The 22,573-nt window shown below is 35.0% G+C and overlaps 1 protein-coding gene across 2 annotated transcripts; it reads right to left on the bottom strand.

The window, feature by feature from the left end:
- Positions 1–9,988: 9,988 nt before the first annotated feature.
- On the bottom strand, positions 9,989–22,530 carry LOC111061592 (peptidyl-tRNA hydrolase 2, mitochondrial). 2 transcript variants are annotated; one of them, XM_022349289.2, is made up of 4 exons: positions 22,280–22,530; positions 16,815–16,939; positions 15,891–15,971; positions 9,989–10,825 (listed from the first exon to the last, which is right to left on the bottom strand). In XM_022349289.2, the coding sequence occupies exons 2-4, from the start codon at positions 16,929–16,931 to the stop codon at positions 10,538–10,540; spliced, it is 486 nt and encodes a 161-aa protein (XP_022204981.2). In that variant the 5' UTR covers positions 16,932–16,939; positions 22,280–22,530; the 3' UTR covers positions 9,989–10,537. The 2 variants fall into 2 exon arrangements, with proteins under 2 accessions (XP_022204981.2, XP_039286757.1); XM_039430823.1 differs by lacking the exon at positions 22,280–22,530 and adding an exon at positions 17,613–17,755 and having other exon boundaries at positions 10,135–10,825.
- Between the last annotated feature and the right edge of the window lie 43 nt (positions 22,531–22,573).

Here is a 22,573-nt window from a genome sequence, read left to right as displayed (position 1 = left end):
ATAGAATTAAATTAATCTATTTCTCAAGAGAAAAAATGGATAAAATTGGCTTAGTTTTAGTAACAGATATTTAAAAACTATGTCATTCGAAGATAACCATTCATTTATATCTCTTACCAGCTTTTTACTCAATTTATTGGTGATGAAATGATGAGGGATTTTATTAATGAGTTAGATGCAATGTATGAAAATTGTTTTCTGCAAATGGACAATAGTGTCAGCAACCTGAAAAGTTATGGATGAGGACGAAGATTATAAGTAGATTCACGCAAATTGAATAGATCTTATTTTATTTATATAATTATGAGAATTTTGATATATAGCTGTCTTACTGTTAGAACCTTCAATTCAAGAAAAAGATTTCACTTGGATAGCGTCTAGGTTTTCCTAGTATGGCTTTGATTAGGGTTTTTTGAATAACAAAAATTCTATCTACTGTATATGCTTTTAAAATATTGAAATAATGTTGATCAAACTGTTGTCTCAAGTCTGAAAGAATTGTACCGTATTCTTGGTTATTTCTGCGGTGCTGTGGAGGATTTTTCTCGTCATTGATTTTCTTCAGACTAGGAACGTGTATATATTCAAAACTGGACGACATTCTTTGCACGAGCGTTTCTGTGAGCTACCAAAAACTACCCCACGTGCTACCGGTAGCTCGCGATCGACTGTTGGCGACCACTGATTAAGACATACAGTAATGTGATATCATAGAATGTAATGACTGTATTCAACTCAACTCGTTTGTATTAGCATATGTGCTTGAAACAAATAAATTTATTTTATTATTTTATTGAATCCTCAATACGTTACTCTCACATACATTGATTCATTGACTTGAATCAAATTTATAATTATACTAGCCGTCAGGCTCGCTTCGCTCGCCATATCCGTCTAGAAAGGGGGCTCCGCCCCCTGGACCCCCGACTGAATCGTCCAAGATAAGATCAGCAGGCTCGCTTCGCTCGCCTGCATTTTTCATTTGAGCATTTTTATTATATGTTAGGACGATCCAGTCGGGGGTCCAGACTAAACGTCTGGCTAAACGGATATGGCGAGCGAAGCGAGCCTGACGGCTAGTAATATAATATTCCCAGGAATAGCTCTGATTGAAGTAGCAGTGCCCAATTTTCCTAGATTAATGGATTCCAATCTTCAACTTGGTGCCAACCTAACAAAGTCACTCAACTTAATGCCAACCTGACAAAATTATTTATTTATTACCAGTTAACCACGGTATATAGAAGAAGGCGGTAGGTGTCACGCGCATTTGGTGCTAAATTTCCGGTGTAGCGACGTCATTTTATAATATCCAATCATCTGTTTTTAATAAGTAAGTTTCATAATTGCCAATAGGTGTTAAAAACCTCGGTTGGTGGCGATGACGCAATCTAGCTGGCTGGCCACTGCGCACACATTTCATGACCCCTACCGCTTTCATCTAAATACCGTGCCAGTTAGCAACGGTTTCGAAGAGGTACTCTCTCTAGATTATAGTTCTATAATTATTAACATATGGTATGGCCTTTTTTCAATTATAATTAAGAGAATAAGAAGAATATACATGCTAAAAGACGAACTTTAAACCCTAAAACCCCCTTAGAGTTAAAATATTGCCAAAAGATTTCTTAGTGCGCCTCTAAAGGGTCAACTGAACATACCTACCAAATTTGAACGTTTTTGGTCCGGTAGATTTTTAGTCTGCGAGTTAGTGAGTCGTCAGTCAATCGGTGAGTGAGTGCCATTTCGCTTATATATATATATATATATATATATATATATATATATATATAATACTAAGAACAAACTGAGGTATATTGTTACACTGAAAAATTTACTAATTGATTTTACAATCTAACTTCAAAAATTATTATACAGATCTGTTAGCATGAAGATAATTATTATTAAGCTTCATATTATTTCACAATTGAATCTACTACATCTTTTCTTTCATTATAAAACTTCAATCATGTTTATTTATGAACAATCATAACTGTCAACTGAGTACAGCACTTTGTATTGATAACATTATTGAATCAAAGAATTAAGAATCTATTCTTACTGATAGTAAGAAGACTGATCGACATCTTACTGATAGAAGATGTATTTATTGAATAGAAAAATCTATACCAGGCTATCTACCGATGTACTGATATGAATTACATCTATACTGTATGCAAGTATTATTTATTATCGAATCATCATAAATAATTATACATCCAGTACAAAATAACAAACCATACAATAATCTTACAATATCATTTGAATGGCCTGCTATTAATTGATTTGTATGATTTGATATGTACAATGCATTGATATGACGAGAGAGCTTTGTTAATTTACCTACTATTAGGCCACTACCTAGTTCATTCATACTCTCAACTATTGGTTAATATTTACAAACAGCTAACATCTATTCCACCGGTTTATAACTACGGTAGGCCTGCATTATATTATTATGTATGTTTAGGTTAAAAGTTTAGCACGTGATCGCTAATTGTCTCTATCAGTCACACACCTCCACCCATTCACTCACGTTGGTTACAAAAGCCTTTCGTTGGTTTCGAAAGCCAACTCACTTTCCTAGAATGAGGTTTCTTTAATTCAAACATATAAAAACAATAAGCTACAACAAGAACCCCTCCACTATCACAATGGCTATTCAACCAGCTTATATTTCAAAATACATTCAGTTGATGAAATTTATAGAAAATGTTTGTTTTAAAAACAACACCTTCGCGAATGTTCAACATTATGGTTCTATTTGAAAGCTATCCAAATTTTGTGCTCAATGTATACAATAGATCCGTGCTACTCAGCTATCAAATATTGGCTCATTTAGTTTTTGAGTTTTTTTTTTCCTGGCTAGACTGGACACGTGTTTTCGTGTGTGGTGATAGGCGAGGGGTGGGTGAAAACTTACAATCCCCTATAACTACGTTGGGGTTGAGGTAGAAAATCCGTTAATGAAGGTAGAAAATAGTAGAAAATCATGGCATAGTTGGTTTGTTTAAATTCAAATGTGGCCGGGCCATAGACATGCTGTTCAGAGGGGGGGGAGTAATCTTTAAACACTCAATAACTTTGTCTAGTGATGAGCTATCGATTCCGTTCTTCATGGAATATAATAGCAGGGCTTGTGTACTTCATATTGGCTCATTTAGTTTTCAGAAATTCAATCATGGCAAGGCTAGAAACGTTTTTTCGTGTGTGGTGATAGGCGAGGGGTGCGGGTGAAAACTTACAATCCCCTATAATTCCCTTTGGGTTGAGGTAGAAAATCTTTTACTGGATGTACAAAATAGTAGAAAATAGGTAGAAAATTTTGGCATAGTTGGTTTGTTTGAATTCAAATGTGGCCAGGCCAGAGACATGCTGTTCAGAGGGGGGGGAGAAATCTTTAAACACTCAATAACTTTGTCTAGTGATGAGCTATCGATTCCGTTCTTCGTGGAATATAATAGCAGGGCTTGTGTACTTCATATTGGCTCATTTAGTTTTTCAGAAATTCATCATGGCAAGGCTAGAACGAGTTTTCGTGTGTGTGATTGGCGAGGGGGGTGGGTGAAAACTTACAATCCCTTATAACTCCGTTTGGGGGGAGGTAGAAAATCGGTTATTGGAGGTAGAAAATAGTAGAAAATATTTAGTAAATCTTGGCATATGTTTCAAATTTTGGGCTCGATATGGTGGGGCCAGCTTCACGGCGGTCCATTATAGACCTTATTTTACTAACATAGGTTTTGCTATCCTTGTCTATTATTCAACAAAGCAGATAGCTTTATCTTTTTCTAGCTCCGCAACGTTGCCAGATCAGTTTTTAACAATGTATAAATAATTATAATTAATTAACAAAATATTTTATCTCAATATTATGAAAATGTATTATTCTGTCATTGAAAAATATTTTTTCTTGGTGAATAAAATATAAGTGATAATTTTTAACAAGAATGAACAGTTTTAAAATTACATCAGATATCAAGGTATCAGCTATCTGCTATAGAAGGCAAAAAATCGGCAACTCTGCTCTCCTATCTTTCTTCACTGCCATTATAAAATGGTCCTCCTCACTATATATACTACCTACCGTATTCTATACAGCATATTTACTATATTATTTTATGGTAAGATCCACGTTTTATTGGCAGTATTTGATTAACATTCGTGTTGCTATCCTTCTCTGTCATTCGACAAAGCAGATAGCGCTATCCTTTTCTTGCTCGTTGCCAGATCAGTTCTTAACAATGTTGAAATTTAATTAATCACAAAATATTTAATTTCAATTATGAAAATCTATTAGTCATTAAAAAGTATATTATTTATTGATGAATAAAATATAAGTGCCAATTTTTAACAAGAAAGAACAATAGTTGATATTACATCAGATATACGGTATCAGCTATCCGATATAGAAGGCAGAGAATCGGCAACGCTGTTATCCTATCTTTCTCCACAGCCATTATGACGAGGACCTCACTATAATAATGCCCATTGTCACTGTAAAGAAAAATGCAATGCCGTGCTATCTAGCGGTGGTTCCTCAAAGTAACTGGATCTGCACCAAACAAGAATCTCTCTTCTCTGTGAAAAGGTCTACTAACCAGAGACAATAGTGGCGTCCACTAGACCTGGACATTAGTGTCGGCAACTAAAAGTTGTTTATTGTTCCTGTGAGGACAATAGAAATCGGACGCTGCAACCAGTTTAGTAGCCACAGAATAGTAGCCGCAATGAATACAATCATCAAGCATGTCAAAAATATTATTCATTCCTCAAATAGGCCTACGCTAAGTATAAATATGCAATGATAAATAATATAAAATACAAATAATAAAGTACTTACATTATGGTTTTATATTATACCACAGAATACAACAATGCTGTATTACAATGCTGTATTCTGTGGTATAATATAAAACCATAATGTAAATACTTTATTATACAGCATTGTATTACAGCATTGTTGTATTCTGTGATTATACATTAAGGAGAGCCTACAAGGGCATTGTTGTCTGTGCGTGGACTGATTGTTCTTACAGGGCGGGGGGTTGACCAGCAACCTCCTCCCCCCACCACAAGTGGTCAGAGAAAAAGCCCAATGTCAGGGATTTCATAGTGAAGAATCAGTTTTGAGAAAATATGAAAGAAAGAATTTTATTCTATAGTTGAACTTGCTGGGTTTGTAGGATGAACTGTTGTTCCAATTTTGGTAGCCCGTTACGTTTGAATTCTGGTGTCCGTTGGCCAACAATATACAAAGGCCCGGTCGCACAACAGCGGGTTAAATTTTAACCGTGATTAATTTCACGAGAACCAATCAGAGAAAACGCCTTCTCTGATTGGTTCTCGTGAAATTAATCACGGTTAAAATTTAATCCGCTGTTGTGCAACCGGCACTTAATGTAGGACTATGTTATCCACAGAAATTAGAAAATAATTATATGAAGATCACCAGATTGACACGGGCACAACAATTTTCTAGAACATGTGCAGAGCATTAGTCATAATGCCGGTTAAATTTGAACCGTGGTCAATTCCACGAGAACCAATCATAGAAGTCGTCTTTTCAAAAACGCCTTCTCTGATTGGTTCTCATGAAAAATTAAAAACGCTTAAAATTTAACCGGCTGTTGTGCAACCGGGCCTGAGTGTTCGTGCAGCATAAGTATGTACGTACCTTTACAGGCTGTGAATGCTGAATGTGCACATATCCCTCCAATGTCTCTCAAAGTAGAGGTACTTTTGAACATTTTGACTGTGGGTGGGAACATAAATGCCACAATGAGTATATGGATTTTTATTATCACTCTACTATTTTTAATGATTTTTTCAAGAAAATTACAGTTTCCTTGCGCGTGCACCACTCTGTATTATAACATGTTTGGTTTGAAACTAGTAGCCTACCAGGATAATTATTGAATTTTTCCTAAAAATTTTCAATAACTTAACTTAATTATTTTCAATAATTTTTATTAACATAAATTCCACAATGAATATATGGATTTTCATTATCACTCTACTATTTTCCTTATTTTTAAATAAAATTACAGTTTCCTTGTGCCACTCTGTATTAAAACGTGTTTGGTTTGAAACTAGCACAAGAAGAATTGAATTTGTTTCCCTAACAATTTTCAATTTTAATGCTGACCATATTCATGCTTCAATAATAATTATTGTCAATTATATTTTTTAATTATTCATCTATTTTTGTCAAAGTTGAAAATTAATTATTTATTGACTAATAAATCTCAACTTTAAATATTTATCACACCTCAAGTTATTTGACTATCATGAGCTGACAAGTGCCAATAAATAGTACTATTTCGAATAGAACAAAATACCTAAATAACACTATTTCGGAACTAAGTTAGAACCAGGACCTCCTATATACTACAGGACCTGAGCCTAGAAAAAAATGGCCGCCGTATGTGGTGGTGGTCTTATTGAAATTCCTAATGAGAAAAAAATCACTAATCAGCTGTTAGAGAGCGTCTTAATTCGTCGAAATCTCAGTTTGTCTAGTTCCCGTTTGAAATATCAATACCGGCCACCACCCACGGCGGCAATTTATCTATTACAGTATTTTTTTTAGGCACAGGTCCGGTATAAGGAAGTCCTGTTAGAACTGATATAGCATACATCATAGTCTGTATAATAAGTAACCGGACTGACCTCAGGAAATTTTTTATGGCCAAAATATGTACAAATTTTCATTAGATATCTTCAAAGTAGTCCCTATTGGAGTCGATAGCACGCTGATACCGGATTTTCAAATCCCTGAACGCTCCCTGGAAGTCGGCAACCTCTATGCTGTCTAGAGCCCTCGTCGTAGCACGTTGAACGTTTTCCAGAGTCCCGAACGGCGTCCCGTTAAGTTGTCTCTTGATCATGGTGAACAAAAATAAGTCCCGTGGTGCCATATCCGGGCTGTAAGGAGGACTGGCCAAACTGTAAACGATCAGTACCGTACTACAGAGATGTGCTCCGTCGACTAACCGCCCGGGTTTATCGGGTACGTCCGGGGATTGCCGATTCGTTGATCCTCCATCACGACAATGCTCCGACGCACACCTGCCTGCTCGTCACCAAGCAGTTGTCCAAACAGTCGAGGGTAACGTTGCCACATCCTCTTTACAGCCCGGATATGGCACAACCGGACTTCTTCTTGTTCCCCAAGATCAAGAGACAACTTAAGGGGACGCCGTTCGGGACTCTGGAAAACGTTCAACGTGCTACGACGAGGGCTCTAGACAGCATAGAGGTTGCCGACTTCCAGGGAGCGTTCAGGGATTTGAAAATCCGGTATCAGTTTGCTATCGACTCCAATAGGGACTCCTTTGAAAAATTGTATATATTTTACCTATAAAAAATTTCCTGAGGTCAGTCCGGTTACTTATTATACAGACCCTGTATGCATTACTTATATGCGTATGCATTGATACAGTACCCGAAAACAAAGACTGATGTAACCAAACATTTGGGTACGAGTCAAGGCATCAAGAAAACCAAGTTGGTACTGTTGGTAGGGTATTTTAAAACCCATTATTGCACTTCTGAAAAGTCATGACAATAAACAAATATTCGGAAAATAGTAATCGGAGAAATAATTAATGCAATAAATATAAACATTATGAAAGTAATTTCTCATTTATTTAATATAAATAAATTTCAATGACTATAATTAATCATTAAACATTGAGTCATTAATCAATAGAACATTATGGAAGTAATTTTGTAGGCCAGTCAACTTCAGAGGTGCATACATTCACTCACAAAATGCTTGTCAAGCATGGAATTATATTCTTCACAGAACGTCCTTATCCAAAGAAATAGCAATTTTCATAAGCCGGAAACTTGGGAATCATTCACAAAAGGCAACTGGAGGTATGGATTTTCATAATAATTATAAAAGAACATGTTGCATTTTTAAAAAGTTAATGTAGGCCTAGGGTACATTTTTTTAAGTCTAGTTAGTGAGACATTTATGCTTAAATCTAGAAGTAAATAAAAATTGAACAATATAATGTATTAAGGCTGTTCGGTACACCTTTTTATTTTTATTTAAATTGGATAATCTGTTTCAATATAATTGTTAAGATCATTATAAGAGTGAAAAAAGTGGCAACTAAAATTTCTAAGTGTTTTTAAGTGGTCTAATAAGCGAGTTATAGGTTGATGAAGTGCTAAACTCCGTTTTCTTTCCAGATCATAAACGGTTTCGAATTTTCCATTGGAGTATTTTTATTACATTTAGTATATCATTGGCATTGTTCTAATATGCGTTTTTTCGCGATTAATGCCAAAATAAACAAGTTATCGAATTTACAAAAAATGATACTTTTTTATTCGTGAACGAAATGAGGAATAAAATGTTCTAGTTTGGAAAGATACATTTTTTGAATTTTTAAGAGAAGTTCTAATAATATACAGTAGTCGAAACCGCTTATGATCTGGAAAGAAAACGGAATCTGGAAAGTTAGCACTTCTACAACCCATAACTCGCTTATTAGACCACTTAAAAATTTCAGTTGCCACTTTTTCTCACTCTTATAATGATCTTAACAATTAAATTGAAAAAGATTATCCAATTTGAATAATAAAAAAGTGTAGCGAACAGCCTTAAGTGATACAATTGGATTAACATGATTCCAGGAAGTTAAATTATCAATTATTGTATTAGCCTGTATTAGCCTGTATTAGGACAACATTATTGTCTTAGAGAATGTTTAATAAAGATGATTGACTATTAAAAAATAGTACTTATCTATTTCACTTTCATTTATTCTTGAATTATTCTAAACGACTCTACAGTCTATTAATTTTTAATAATAGTTATTAGAACTAGTTATTTAATAACTATTATTTAACAAAACAGACTGCAGTGTCATCAAAAATAATTTAAAAGTGGATTAAAAAATGAACTTGATAACAAATCCAAGGTTGAAATATTGTGAACTGTATCCAAGTATACTAAAAGTAAGACTTACATTAACAGTGAAAATTGTATTGATGTTTGTATATGATGATAATATTGCATATATTGAATTGATGAAGCCTTTTATCTCTGTCCATATTATAACACATACATTACAATTAAACAATAGTTTTCAAAGCATCAGTCTTTTTTAAACACATTTTCAAACCCGTTGCATAATGAAGAACATTTCAAAACATTATAAATATGCGACCATGCACTAGCACATACATTAAAATTTAACAAAATCAAAGCATCAGTCTTTTTGAAACACCTTTTCAATCCGTTGCATAATGAAGACTTTAAAACATTAAATCTGCAACCAAGTTCAATAGCGAGGTATACATTATAACGGCAGTATAGAAAGATAGGAGAGCAGAGTTACCAATCTCTGCCATACCACGGCCTTCTATAGTAGACGGCTGATACCGGTATTTCTGATGGAATATTAACAGCTGTTAATCCTTGTTTTCAATTTCAATTTCAATTTTCAATTTATTAAAAACACACAAAACATGACAAAACAAAATTACAAAGAATTATGAAACAAATAAAACACAATGAAATGTTACAAATATAAAAAACCATGGGCTTTGTGGTTGGGTGTATTGAAGAGAAAAAAAAGAGGAAGATACCTAGCCAGCTATGGTTTCCCATGTAATAGGCAGGCAAAGAAGAGAAGAGAAGTAATGAGGGAAAAAGGTAAGGGAGAAATAGGGGGAAGGAAGAAAATATAAATGATCAATTAGGTATGATCTATATGATCAATATGACCTATATTTTACTCAAGAAAATATATTTTTCAATGTTTAAAAAATAAATTTTCATAATTTGTTTATATGTATTCATTTCTTTATTCATTCATAATTAGGATTGGATATCTCGTTAATTAAATTTCTATATTGTTAATATTAACTGCTCATTATAATTATATTTCTATATTGTTAAAGAACGATCTGGCAACGTTGCGGAGCTAGAAAAGGATAGCACTATCTGCTTTGTCAAATGATAGACAAGGATAGCCACACCAGTGTTAATCAAATACTGCCATTATAAAGGTGAGTACAGATATACGCGCCGCGAACATGAGCAATTAATTCACTTTTAATCAGCTGATGCCAAGCTTTTTATATCTATATCTTATACCGTTTCTGTAAAAATACAGATATAGTCAGCTGATTAAAAGTGAATTGCTCATGTACGCGGCGCGTATATCTGTACGCACCTTAACGTAGACCTCACTATAGCACAAACATTACAATTTCATAATATATTTAAAAACAACCGTATTTTCGACACATGATGACGAATTTTCATCACAGTTTGTACATTGTAACAACGGTGACACTATTTATAGGGTTTGATACCATTGACGATGTGTTTTATTTGGTCAGCGGCAATTTCAAAACAATTTTAAAGTCAGCCGACATTACAATTTCAATGTCAGCCGACATTACAATTTCAAAACAATTTTAATGTCAGCCGATATTACAGTTTCAAAACAACGGTATTTTTTGAAACATAATGAAGACCTTTCATAACAGTTTGTACAGTGAGACTTCACTATTTGTAGGGTTTGAGACCAGTGACAAAGTGATTGATGGATTCGGCAGAGGCCGGACCGACGCCGAGCACGGTGAGACTGCCGCTTGCGATCTGCGTGCGACCGGCGTCGGCCACCACGTAGCTAGGCAGCGAGCAGCCAGTCGCCATCTGTCGCAGTCGGTTGAAATCGTCACTCGACTCCACGGAGAACAGCTGCAGCTGGCAGGCGCCACTCACACACTTCTCGTACAGCACTTCGTTCGACTTCCTCGCCTGCTTCATTAGAGAGACCACCGAGTGTCCACACTGCAACATTATACACTTCTACCATTAGTTGCATCACAGAAAACTCATACTGCATTTTTGACTTATAATATTTGGCGTTAAAGTTATACTGCAGAGAAAACGTATACTTAAGATTGTTTTATTCTGTAGTTAAATCTTATAAAAAATATAATACTAAGTAGTTCAACCTAGTTTAGGTTTGAAAGGAATTCTTGTACACTATAAAAAGCTCTATCAACTAAATATTTTTTAATTTGTTTTTTGAAAATCTTCAAATCATCATTACTTTTCAAGATTTGAGGTAGCTTGTTATAAAATTTCCTACCAATATAATCTGGTTTTTGTTCAAATAACCTACTATTGTGACCCATTATATGATAATCTGCTCTGTTTCGCGTATTATACTCATGAACATCTGAATTCTGGATCACACCACTCGTTTTCACATGCATTACAACTTCATATACATACAAAGATGGCACAGTTAATAGACCAAGCTTTTTAAATAAAGGCCTACAAGAGTCTAACCTATTCACTTTCTCTATACATCTGAGTGCCTTCTTTTGAATCTTAAACACCCTGTCCATATTTTGTTGAGATGAATTACCCCATACTAAAATAGCATACCTAATATGAGATAGTATAAGTCCATGGTAAGCAGTTAACAGTAGTTTTTTATCATTCAGCCTAGCAAGCTGCCGCAGGACAAATACCCCAGATGATATCTTATTACATATCCTCTCAATGTAAGGATGCCATGTTAATTTCCTGTCCAATAAAATTCCCAAGAATGCTACTTTCTCTTCTTGGTCTAATTCATTTTCCTCTACAAACACATTTATTTCTCTATCCTCTACTGAATTATATTTACTTTTGAATTGTAGGAATTGACATTTCTTACTATTTATTGTTAATTGCCTTTGCTTCAAGAATTGGACAATTGACTGTACTCCAGTAAAAGCATTTATTTCTAGACTATCTAATAAATAATTGTTAAAGATAAGCGATGTGTCATCAGCAAACAACAGAGCTCTGTGATCTTTTAACTCTTTTGGTAATTGGTTCACATACAACAGAAACAGTAAGGGACCCAGAATTGAGCCTTGAGGTACTCCAGCCTGGACCTCCAGTTTTTGAGATTTAATTTTTACTATTTCATTCCCATCCACCTTGGTAAGCTCAACACACTGGTTTCTACCTATGAGATATGATTCAAACCATTTTAGTTCTATACCATTCACACCTACAGTTTTTAGTATTTCCAATAATATTCTATGGTTCACACAATCAAAAGCTTTGGATAAATCAAGAAATATTGCGGCTGCCTTCTCACCTGAATCTATTATATCTATTAGTCTTTCAACAAGGGATACTATTGCAGTCTTAGTAGATTTCCCTTTCTGGAACCCATGCTGTTCATCACATATGAAATTAATTTCTTCCAGGTGCATCAATAGCCTATTTAAAACTACTCTTTCAAAAATTTTACTTATTACATTTAGAATACTAATGGGTCTATAATTTTCAACTCTTTCAGAATCACCGCTCTTGAAAATTGGCAAAATTTTTCCTTGTTTCAGATCATCAGGGAAAATACCCTGCTCTAGTGAAGTATTAAGGAGATGCAATAAAGGGTCCAGTAATTCATTTTCACATTCTTTTAAAATTTTGCTTGAGACCCCATCCAATCCTACTGTTTTTTTGTTATTCAAATTTTTTATTATTCTTGACAACTCATCTCTTGATAATGGATGAAATTTAAATACCTTTTCAATTGGCTCAGCATTTAATGTAGTTGTATTACAAGTATTAGTGTTCAGTGACTTTTGGAGATTATATGCAACCTGTTGATAATACTTATTGAAAAAGTTACAAATGTCTATACTATCATCCATATAATTTCCATGTTCATCGATTATCCTAGGGACATTAGTAACTGTATCTTTTTGAGCTGCTCTCCTATTTCTATTAATTACCTCCCAAACAGCAGAGTTAAAATTGGTACTAGTTGTTAATATTTCAGCTGTTTTCTTACACTTAGCTTTCCTCACTTCTTTTGCATAGTTTTTCTTTAGACATTTGTATTTGACTTCACTCGGAACATCCCTCACTAATTTAAATTCCTCATAAGCTTCCCTAACAATATTTCTTTGAGTAAGAATATCTTCAGTTATCCATTCATCTACTTTGTTTAATTTACTTTTTACTTTGACTTTTTTTATTGGACAGCATACACTAATGTGAAATCTTAGAGTATCAATGAATTGCTTATATTTGTAATTTAGGTTACAACTGTTATAAACACTACTCCAATTTTCTTGAAGCAGTTCCTGCTTCAAACAATTTATATTTCCTAGCTCATATTGCTGAATTTCTTTCACAAAAGTTTTTTTTCTGCTTGGATTCTGGCCCTGCAACTTAACATCTAAAATTTGATAGTTATGATCTGATAGATCTGAGCTACCTAACCTGACATTACAACCTTCTATATTTGTGAGGATATTATCAATAATTGTCTGTGAAGTTCGAGTTACTCTTGTATATTCGTGGACCTTAATTTCTAAATTATTCATATTAATAATATCTCTAATATCCTCTGTCATTTTATCCTGCCTGGCAAAATCGGTATTGAAATCTCCTACTACTATAACATTTGTGAAACGAGCGGTTGTAATTTCCAAAAGTGTATGGAGCAGCTCACAAAATTTTTGCCAGTCTCCATTTGGTGACCTATAGATACCTAACACTGCTACCTCAAATCGATCATCAATTTTTAACCTTAGTCCCGTCACCTCTAAATCCATCTCAACAGAAAATCTCTTAACAAAATCCAGTTCATAAGTTTGGGTATGTTTAGCATTGCTAGTGAATATACATACACCACCACTTCTATGAGCTATTCTACAAAATTCTGATCTCAGTGAATAGCCTGGAATCCTAACTTGATTTATTTCCTTTATTTTTAAGCCATGCTCTGTGAAAATAACAATGTCAGGATCCTCCTGTTTAAGAAATACTTCTAATCTGTCAATTTTGTTGCGAAGATACTGAATATTTTGATGATAAATACTAAAAACCTTACCATCTTGTGCTACTCTATCTCTAGCATTTGTAGCTATTTCCCTTTCCCTGTTTTGAGCCAATTTACTAAAAAATCGTTATTTGTTTTTTGACTGTTTTTAAACCAGAGGATTGCAAACGGCTTTCAATCAGCTCTGCCAATCTATTACAAAAGATTACTTTGCCAGATCGATTTAGATGCAACCCATGATTAGTGAAGTTATGTCTTTTCAGCCTTTCATTTAGAAAACAAATCCCCAGTTGTTTAGAATTCTTATTTTTTAGGCTGTTGATTGTATTATGGATTGATTTGTTTGTCGAATTGATTGCTTCATTTAATTCTGGCCTATCAAACCTATTAGGAATAGTACTTATTATTAAGTTTGTTTTTTTGCTGAGTGGCACAATTTCCTTGATTTTTTCTGTTACTTGAGGAAGATGATTCAAGTTAGGTTCATTTATATTATTTGAGCCACCCAGTACAATTAGATAGTCATTTTCATCAAAGTCTTTAGTTTGTTCCCTAGCTGACTCTACAACTGCATTAATTGATGCACTTGGCTTGAAAAAACATTGGACATCAAATTTATTTTTCAATCTTTTATCAAGGAGATCACTGCAATCACGTCCATGACTGGACGTCAGTAGCAGAACTCTCCCTTTCCTATCTTTATTTCCCTCAGCTATATTTTTGGTTGCTGTCTTCAAAACCTCACTGTACGTTTTATTTCGACCATTTTCAGAGCATTTCCCATCATTTAGGTTAGATTCTATTTTTTTGCATTTGGACGGAGGTTCTATCATACATTTAGTATTATCAAATTTAGATTTTAGTTTCTTTATTTCCTCCGACATTAGACTACATTGATTTTTTAGATTTAGTATTTCTTTTTTATGGTCTTCATCTTGTAATTTTATAATCAGTTCCAAAGATTTAATTTCTTCTACCATCCCTAACCTTTCTTCCTCAGACGTTTTTAGAGTTACTTCTAATTGGTTTTTTAAATTAGTGTGGCTACTTTGTAGTTGAGCAACTTTTTCGGCTAAAGTAGTTTGAGGAACTGGGGTTTTTGGTTTTGGCGTTTTGGGAACGCGTAAGTACTCCCGCAATGTTTACATTTCTATTAATAACCTTCGGTGTTCTATTTGAGCTCATCTTCATATCTAAGAAATTATATTACTTGCAATAATAATAATTGATTTATAAATGATAGGATTTTAATTAGGTTATAATTTTAGTCAAGTAAACTATCTATGTTTATTTTTAAATCTCGAAAACCTAACCTCAAAATAACCTCTAAACGATGTTTGGCTTATAAAATAGAATTAAGAATTAAAATCTAAAACAAAATGATAAAACGTGATCAAGAACAATTAATAATGAAATTAATACAAAATTTGTACTTATCCGTGACTATTTAAAACACAAAATCTTCCAAAACCCAGGAGCGAAATTATGTATGACTTTCATTCACAACCTCAAGGTCATCCAAGGTACCAACCTCATCCAACCTCAAGGTCATTGTAAAGGTATAATTAATCAACCAAATATTCAATCTCAATTATGATAATTTATTATAATCATTGAAAAATATTTTTTCTTGGTGAATAAAATATAATTGATTATTTTGAACAAGAATGAAAAGTATATATTACATCAGATATACCGGCATCAGCTACTTTCTACAGAAGGCAATGGCAAGGCTAAGAATAAACAAAGCTGTTCTACTATCTTTCTCCACTGCCATTATAACATGGGTGTCACTACAGATACATTTACACAGAAATGTGTGAAAGCAACCGATCAGAGTTCCATTTTGCTTCGTCGCTCCCGACTGCCTAAAACAGTCGTTAGGTCTGGACAGAGTCCATAAAATTGATCAGGAGCAAACTGAAAACTTTGACACTATACCTGAGCCAGGCAGGTCACACTCTTCACGAGAATACTTATGGCCCCTGTCCTCCTGTTGTATGTCACTGAATTTTCTGAGATCACAATTTTGATAATACATAAAAATAAACTGACCTGAGCAGCTACTTTTCCTTTTCCCATTTTCAAACTGCTGTTGATTATGAGTGCTATGTGACAATCGTTTTCCCCATCATCCTAGAAATATTTAAAAAGTTCAAATTTAGTTAAAGATGAAAAACATGAAAACCCAATATCTTTTTTAGAAGGATTGTCAATACTTGTAATAAATTCTATGAAACTCACGATTTGAAATAGCATAAGAAACTACATTGCTGTTACAATACACAAGTTTTATTAAACTTGAATATGGTTCTAGTCCTATTAAAACTGGTTTCATCAAATATTCTTTGAAGTATACTAAGAAATACACGAATTTAACCATGATACCTGGGCTGGGAATAATTGTCCAGATTGTTTATTATTGCTTAGTGCTTATGTGGGTATCACCATAGAGAAGCAATAGCGTAAGTAGATATCCCATGGTATAGGGCGTTTATGTCGCAACTGGTACTGTTAACTCAAGCCGATTATTGTTGATTACTGTAGATTTTTATTGTTTTGGCCGGGTGAGAGTGTATGAACGGCACCAGTGTCACACAGCTTTACGGGAAAGAACTATGTGGACTATCGGCTTGAGATAACAGTCAGAGTTGCAACATAAACGCCCTATACCATGGGATATCTACTTATAGCTATTGTTTTTCTATGGTATCACCCTCAGCAGAAATAAAAACAATGTATATTTTGATACGGCCTATACAAGTTAAAATATCTTTGACAATAAACATTTTTTAATTCAACATTTCATTAATAATAAAATTATCCGATTTATGTATAACCAAGATTATAATCTATTCAGGAAATGCACTGACAAAAGATAAAATATTGGATAATTTTCCAAAATGTGAATTGAATGTTTCATTTACATGTACTTTTCACTAATGAGAGACAACATAGTCTAAATGATTTTTGCAGTACCTGCTTAGGTTCTCCTTCATCGTTCAATGTTTTTTTGGCATATTTTCCAATAACGTAACCAAGAATTGTACCAAAGCATGTAAACGCTACTTGTTTGAAGATCCAAGAGTAGTCCATTGTAGAACCTGAAAATATGATTGAATTTGAGAATGTTGATGATTGAGCATGTAATTAAAAACTACCAGTTAACCAGTGATAAGGTGATAGTACCGAATCTGGTGAAGCCTAACCATCTTTTTCACTATCTGTCTTTACTATTAGTCATTACCTAGATGCCAACGCACAAGCCTAGTGCTGGATTCAACTAGTCCTGACATTTATGGAATCTCAACAGTGGTATTGAAGTCAATAGTTGATGTTTTAGCTGTACCACTGTGTAATTTGATCAACGACTGTTTGGATCCTGGAGTTTTCCCCAAGGAGCTGAAAACATCAAGGACAATTCCAATCTTCAAGAAAGGTGAACCTGATGAATTTTCGAATTTCAGGCCAGTCTCGATAATTCCAGTATTTGGCAATCTCATGGAATCGGTGATGTATGCTCAGCTTTCACGGTATTTTGAGGGTAATTCTATCTTCCAACCTCACCAGTATGGATTCCTTCAGGGGAGATCAACCACAGCAGCTGTGCGGTATTTGGTGGAGTCGGTTCTTGGGACAATGGAGGGCAGGCAGTCGGTCTCCGTTGCTTCATGTGATTTGACCAAGGCATTCGACTGTGTCTCGCATGACATACTGTTGGGTAAAATGAAGAGGTATGGGATAAGTGGAGTTCTCATGAAAACCATGGAGGATTACCTTTCCAATAGAATGCAGGTCACATCGGTGAATGGTGCGGAATCACGGTCAAGGGAGGTGATCTATGGAGTGCCGCAAGGATCGATTCTTGGTCCTCTGTTGTTCCTTGTGTTCATCAACGACTTCAGTGTGCATGGAAGAGCCTTATTGTTTGCTGATGATACCACCCTACTGGCACAGGATGAGGACCCCCAATCTACTGTTGCCCAGTCAAACCTACTTGTAGAAGAGGCTAGCCAGTGGCCATCAAACAAACTGTGTCTAAATGAGGGGAAAACACAGAACCTGTTGTGCACTTTAAGGCGTGGTCTGCAGGCTCGTGGTGAGGCGAAGATCAAACTCTTGGATTTTGTAATGGATCCCGCTCTATCGTGGGATCGGCATATTGGCATGCTGTGCAATCAACTGGCCAGGGTGACGTTTTTGATGCGGAAACTGAAGCGACAAGTGCCTGCCAACTACTTCATTTTCATTATTATTCAAAAATACCATTGTGATGATATTGAATCATCATATGACTAGTGTTTTTCTTCTTATGTTTCTGTTATCAGATGTTGAACTATTTATTCTAATTTTGAATCTGTTATGAATTCATTACTGATCAATAAAGCCTAGAATGCAGAGGTTTTTCATTACAATTTATTGATCAGTAATCTAAAATCATCAAATCAATTCATCTTATCAAATACGAGTCAATCAATTTCTATTCTCTATTTCACAATTTCTATTCAACAACAAATGTATAATCTTCAAATCTTTTCTGGAAACGAAAACTGAAAATTCGCGTTACGATGGACAAATTTTTGAAACCAGACAAGTTTGATGGTGATCCGAATTCTCCAACAGCTCAACAAGAATGGAACTTCTGGCTAAAGACTTTTGAGAATTTCATCGCATCTTTTGACGAAGAAGACATCGATGATGAAAGTAAGTTGCGGTTGCTTACCAACTTTCTATCTCATTCTGTTTATCAAACAATTGCCGACAAAAATTCATATACTTTGGCTATTGACGCACTAAAATCTGCATATGTAAAACCAATAAATGAAATATTCGCTAGACATAAATTGGCAACTAGAAAACAGTCTTCAGATGAGACAATTGACCAATATAACCAAGCTTTACAACAACTGAGTAAGAATTGTGGGTTTGCAGATGTTGATTCTGAAACTCATAGGAAAACATACATTCGTGATTCATTTATCCGGGGCCTCAGCTCTCATCAGATGAGACTGAGACTTTTGGAGTTTGACAAGCTAACTCTTGATGGAGCTATTGAAAAAGCACGTGCCTTGGAATCTGCCAGAAATCAATCAGCTTCTTACTCTTCTGAAATAATTCTTAATGCCACTTCAAATAATTCTTCAGAAAATTCATGTAAAGAAACAAATTTGTCAGCTGTAAAAATGGAAGCTCAAGTTTTCAAAAATGTTATTTTTGTGGTCGTCAGCGACATAAAACACGTCAGCAGTGCCCTGCACTAAACGACTCATGCGAAAAATGCCAGAAAATAGGTCATTGGAAAAATGTCTGCAAATCTACTAAAACTTCTTCATCTTCGGCGCTTATTGCAGCCTCTACTGTTCTGAAAATGCTACAGTACAAGCTCAGGTAAACAACATTCCTACTTCTGCTTTGATAGATACAGGAAGCTCTGAGACATTTATTTCACACTGTTTTGCTAGAAAATGTGGACTTGAAATGTACCCTACAACTGGTGCAGTGTCCATGGCTTCAACATCACTAAGAAAGAACATTTCCTTTTATTGTGTAGCTCATTTAGAATTTTCAGGTCAACATTACCCCAAAACAAAATTCAGTGTATTGCCTGATTTGTGTGCTAATGTTATTGTAGGACATGACTTACTTAATCAACACTCTGAACTTAGAGTTTCATTTGGAGGAACTAAACCCCCATTGACTATCAATTATCTGGATCCAGCAAAGATAGAACCTCCACCACTTTTTGAGTTTTTAACTAAAGACATTAAACCTATAATTACTAAATCCCGAAAGCATTCTCTTGAAGACACTAGTTTCATGGAGAAAGAAATTGAGAAATTGCTAGCTGATGGAATTATTGAAGAAAGCAGGTCTCCCTGGAGAGCTCAAGCATTTGTAGTGAAGAACGAAAATCACAAAAAGCGAATGGTAATAGACTATTCTCAAACTATTAACCGATACACACATCTTGACGCATATCCCCTCCCTAGTCTTGAAGATATTGTTTCTAAGGTCTCAAAAAACTCTGTATTCACCACTATTGACTTGAAAAGCGCTTACCACCAGGTACCCCTACGAGAAAAAGATCGACCTTTCACTGCTTTGAGGCATGTGGCCGTTTGTATCAATTTCGAAGGCTTGCTTTTGGTCTGACAGATGGTGTACCCACTTTTCAGCGAGTCATTGATAATGTTATTAATAATGAAAAACTTGAAAAAACGTATGCATACCTGGATGATGTGACAATATGTGGTAAGAATCAGAAGGAACATGATTTGAATCTCAAAAAATTCTTAGATGCAGTACAAAAATATAATTTTACAATCAATACTGAAAAAAGCAATATTCACTTACTTCAATAAGCTTGCTTGGCTATAAAATGAAAATGGGACAATTTCTCCTGACCCTGAACGTCTGAAACCATTGCTCAATCTTCCACCCCCAGATAATAGAAAGGCTCTTGAGCGAACAATTGGAATGTTTGCACACTATTCCAAATGGATATCCAATATTCAGATAAAGCTAAACGGCTTCTTACAGCAAAGACCTTCCTTTGACTTCTGAAGCTATAGCTGACTTCAATCAACTCAAAACTGAGATTTCTAAGGCAGTAGTTAGTACAATTGACGACTTTGAACCTTTTGTGGTTGAAACAGATGCATCTGATTTTTCGATTTCAGCTGTCCTATCACAGTGTGGACGTCCAGTAGCATTCTTTTCTCAGAAGCTGAATGATAGTGAGCGTAAACATTCATCCATTGAAAAGAGGCTTTTGCTATTGTGTGTGCTCTTAAAAAGTGGAGGCATTTCTTACTTGGAAGATTCTTCAAAATTATCACTGACCAGCGCTCTGATCATTCATGTTGATATGACTCATCGAAATAAAATAAAAAATGAAAAAATACAACGATGGCGATTGGAGATGTCATGCTACAATACGAAATAATTACAGACCAGGAAAGGACAACCAAGTAGCAGATGCACTTTCCAGAGTGTGTAATGCAACTCAAACCGATAAATTACACTCCCTACACTGTGACTTGTGTCACCCTGGAGTGACCAGAATGATTCATTGGGTAAGAACTCATAATTTACCCTATTCAGTTGAGGATGTCAGAAAAATGACTTCTTCATGTCAAACATGTAATGCCATAAAACCTCATTTTTCAAGAAATTGAAATCTACTCTCATAAAGGTGACACATCCATTTGAAAGATTAAGCATGGACTTCAAGGGTCCTCTTCCATCAAAAACTAAAAACAAATATTTGTTGACAATAATGATGAGTACTCTAGGTTTCCGTTTGCATACCCTTGTCCGAATATGAATTCATCAACTGTAATTCAGTGCCTTGTGAACTTGTTTACCACATTTGGTTTACCTTCTTATGTACATACTGACAATGGAACCTCTTTCAAATCCAGAGAGCTGCAGGAATTCCTTCATAATCGAGGAGTAGCCACTTCCATGTCATCACCTTATAACGCACCAAAAATGGCCAAATCGAACGAGAAAATGGTACAATTTGGCGCACAGTGTCTCTTACATTGAAGCATAGAAATTTGGATGTATCTGATTGGGAATCTGTGCTCCCAGATTCTCTACATTCTATTCGATCCCTATTGTGCACGGCTACTAATGAGACGCCACATGATAGGATGTTCCGACACTATAGACAATCATCTACTGGTATAGCACTTCCAACCTGGCTTGCCCCTTCAAACAAAGTCCTAATGAAAGTACCTATACGAAGAAGTAAATTCGATCCATTGGTCGAGGAGGTGGATATTCTTCAAATCAACCCACAATATGCCAAGGTACGGCTTAGTGATGGAAGAGAGACAACTGTATCATTGAAAAACCTTGCCCCTCGAGGAGAAGAGAGCATTCAAGAAGATAACGATAAAATCAAGATGATACAAATGCAGGATCAAGCCTTAGTGATCACGCAGAGCCTGAGAACAATCAAGAAAATTATCATGAAAATGAAGATGAAACAAATACAGGATTCCCCCTCAGTGATGAAGAAGAGCCTCCTGATGGCACCCTGCGAAGATCTCATAGAGAGCGCAAAATGCCTTCTTATTTGAAAGACTATTCATTGAATTCCTAAAGACGGGAAGAATGTGATGATATTGAATCATCATATGACTAGTGTTTTTCTCTTATGTTTCTGTTATCAGATGTTGAACTATTTATTCTAATTTGAATCTGTTATGAATTCATTACTGATCAATAAAGCCTAGAATGAAGAGGTTTTTCATTACAACCATAACGTTTCAAATTGACTATCTACTTGACCTACTGCTCAAGTACGGTAACTTCATCACGATACGATCATCAATCACGATATTGGATAACTGGATAACTTTATATTTGAACCACAACCATACAATAATATAACATACTAAAATATAATAGTGTATCAGAAACTGTAGTCTTACCGGAAAAATTGTTAGCGACGTATCGTGATAGTAGCCTTGTATAATTATTGTCAATGAGCTTTGTTTTTCAAATATAAATTTAAAGCGTCAATACTCTTTATGTAGTTTTGAACAATATGTTTTTATAGAAAATAGTACGCCTCAACAATTAAAAACATGGTTTTTAGATTTTGTCAGAGGTTAGAGTCTAACTAAAATTCATACTTTGCGCCGTGCTGCAAAACAACTCACTCTTTCTCTCTAAAGAAAATTGTATCATAAAGCGCTCGCGTAGTAGCTTTCAGCGCTCCAGGT

The sequence above is a fragment of the Nilaparvata lugens genome, chromosome 1 (genome assembly GCF_014356525.2).
Source record: "Nilaparvata lugens isolate BPH chromosome 1, ASM1435652v1, whole genome shotgun sequence".
Classification (NCBI taxonomy): domain Eukaryota; kingdom Metazoa; phylum Arthropoda; class Insecta; order Hemiptera; family Delphacidae; genus Nilaparvata; species Nilaparvata lugens.
Note: the sequence above shows the minus strand (reverse complement) of the source record. Positions and strands in the feature narration are given on the sequence as shown.

Excerpts from the sequence above, each read along its gene's own strand:
- LOC111061592 (XM_022349289.2), bottom strand. The coding sequence starts at position 16,931 with ATGGACTACTCTTGGATCTTCAAACAAGTAGCGTTTACATGCTTTGGT. Across the intron at positions 15,972-16,814 it reads ATGAAGGAGAACCTAAGCAG|GATGATGGGGAAAACGATTG; the intron begins GTACTGCAAAAA and ends AAATATTTCTAG. Across the intron at positions 10,826-15,890 it reads AAGGAAAAGTAGCTGCTCAG|TGTGGACACTCGGTGGTCTC; the intron begins GTCAGTTTATTT and ends ATAATGTTGCAG.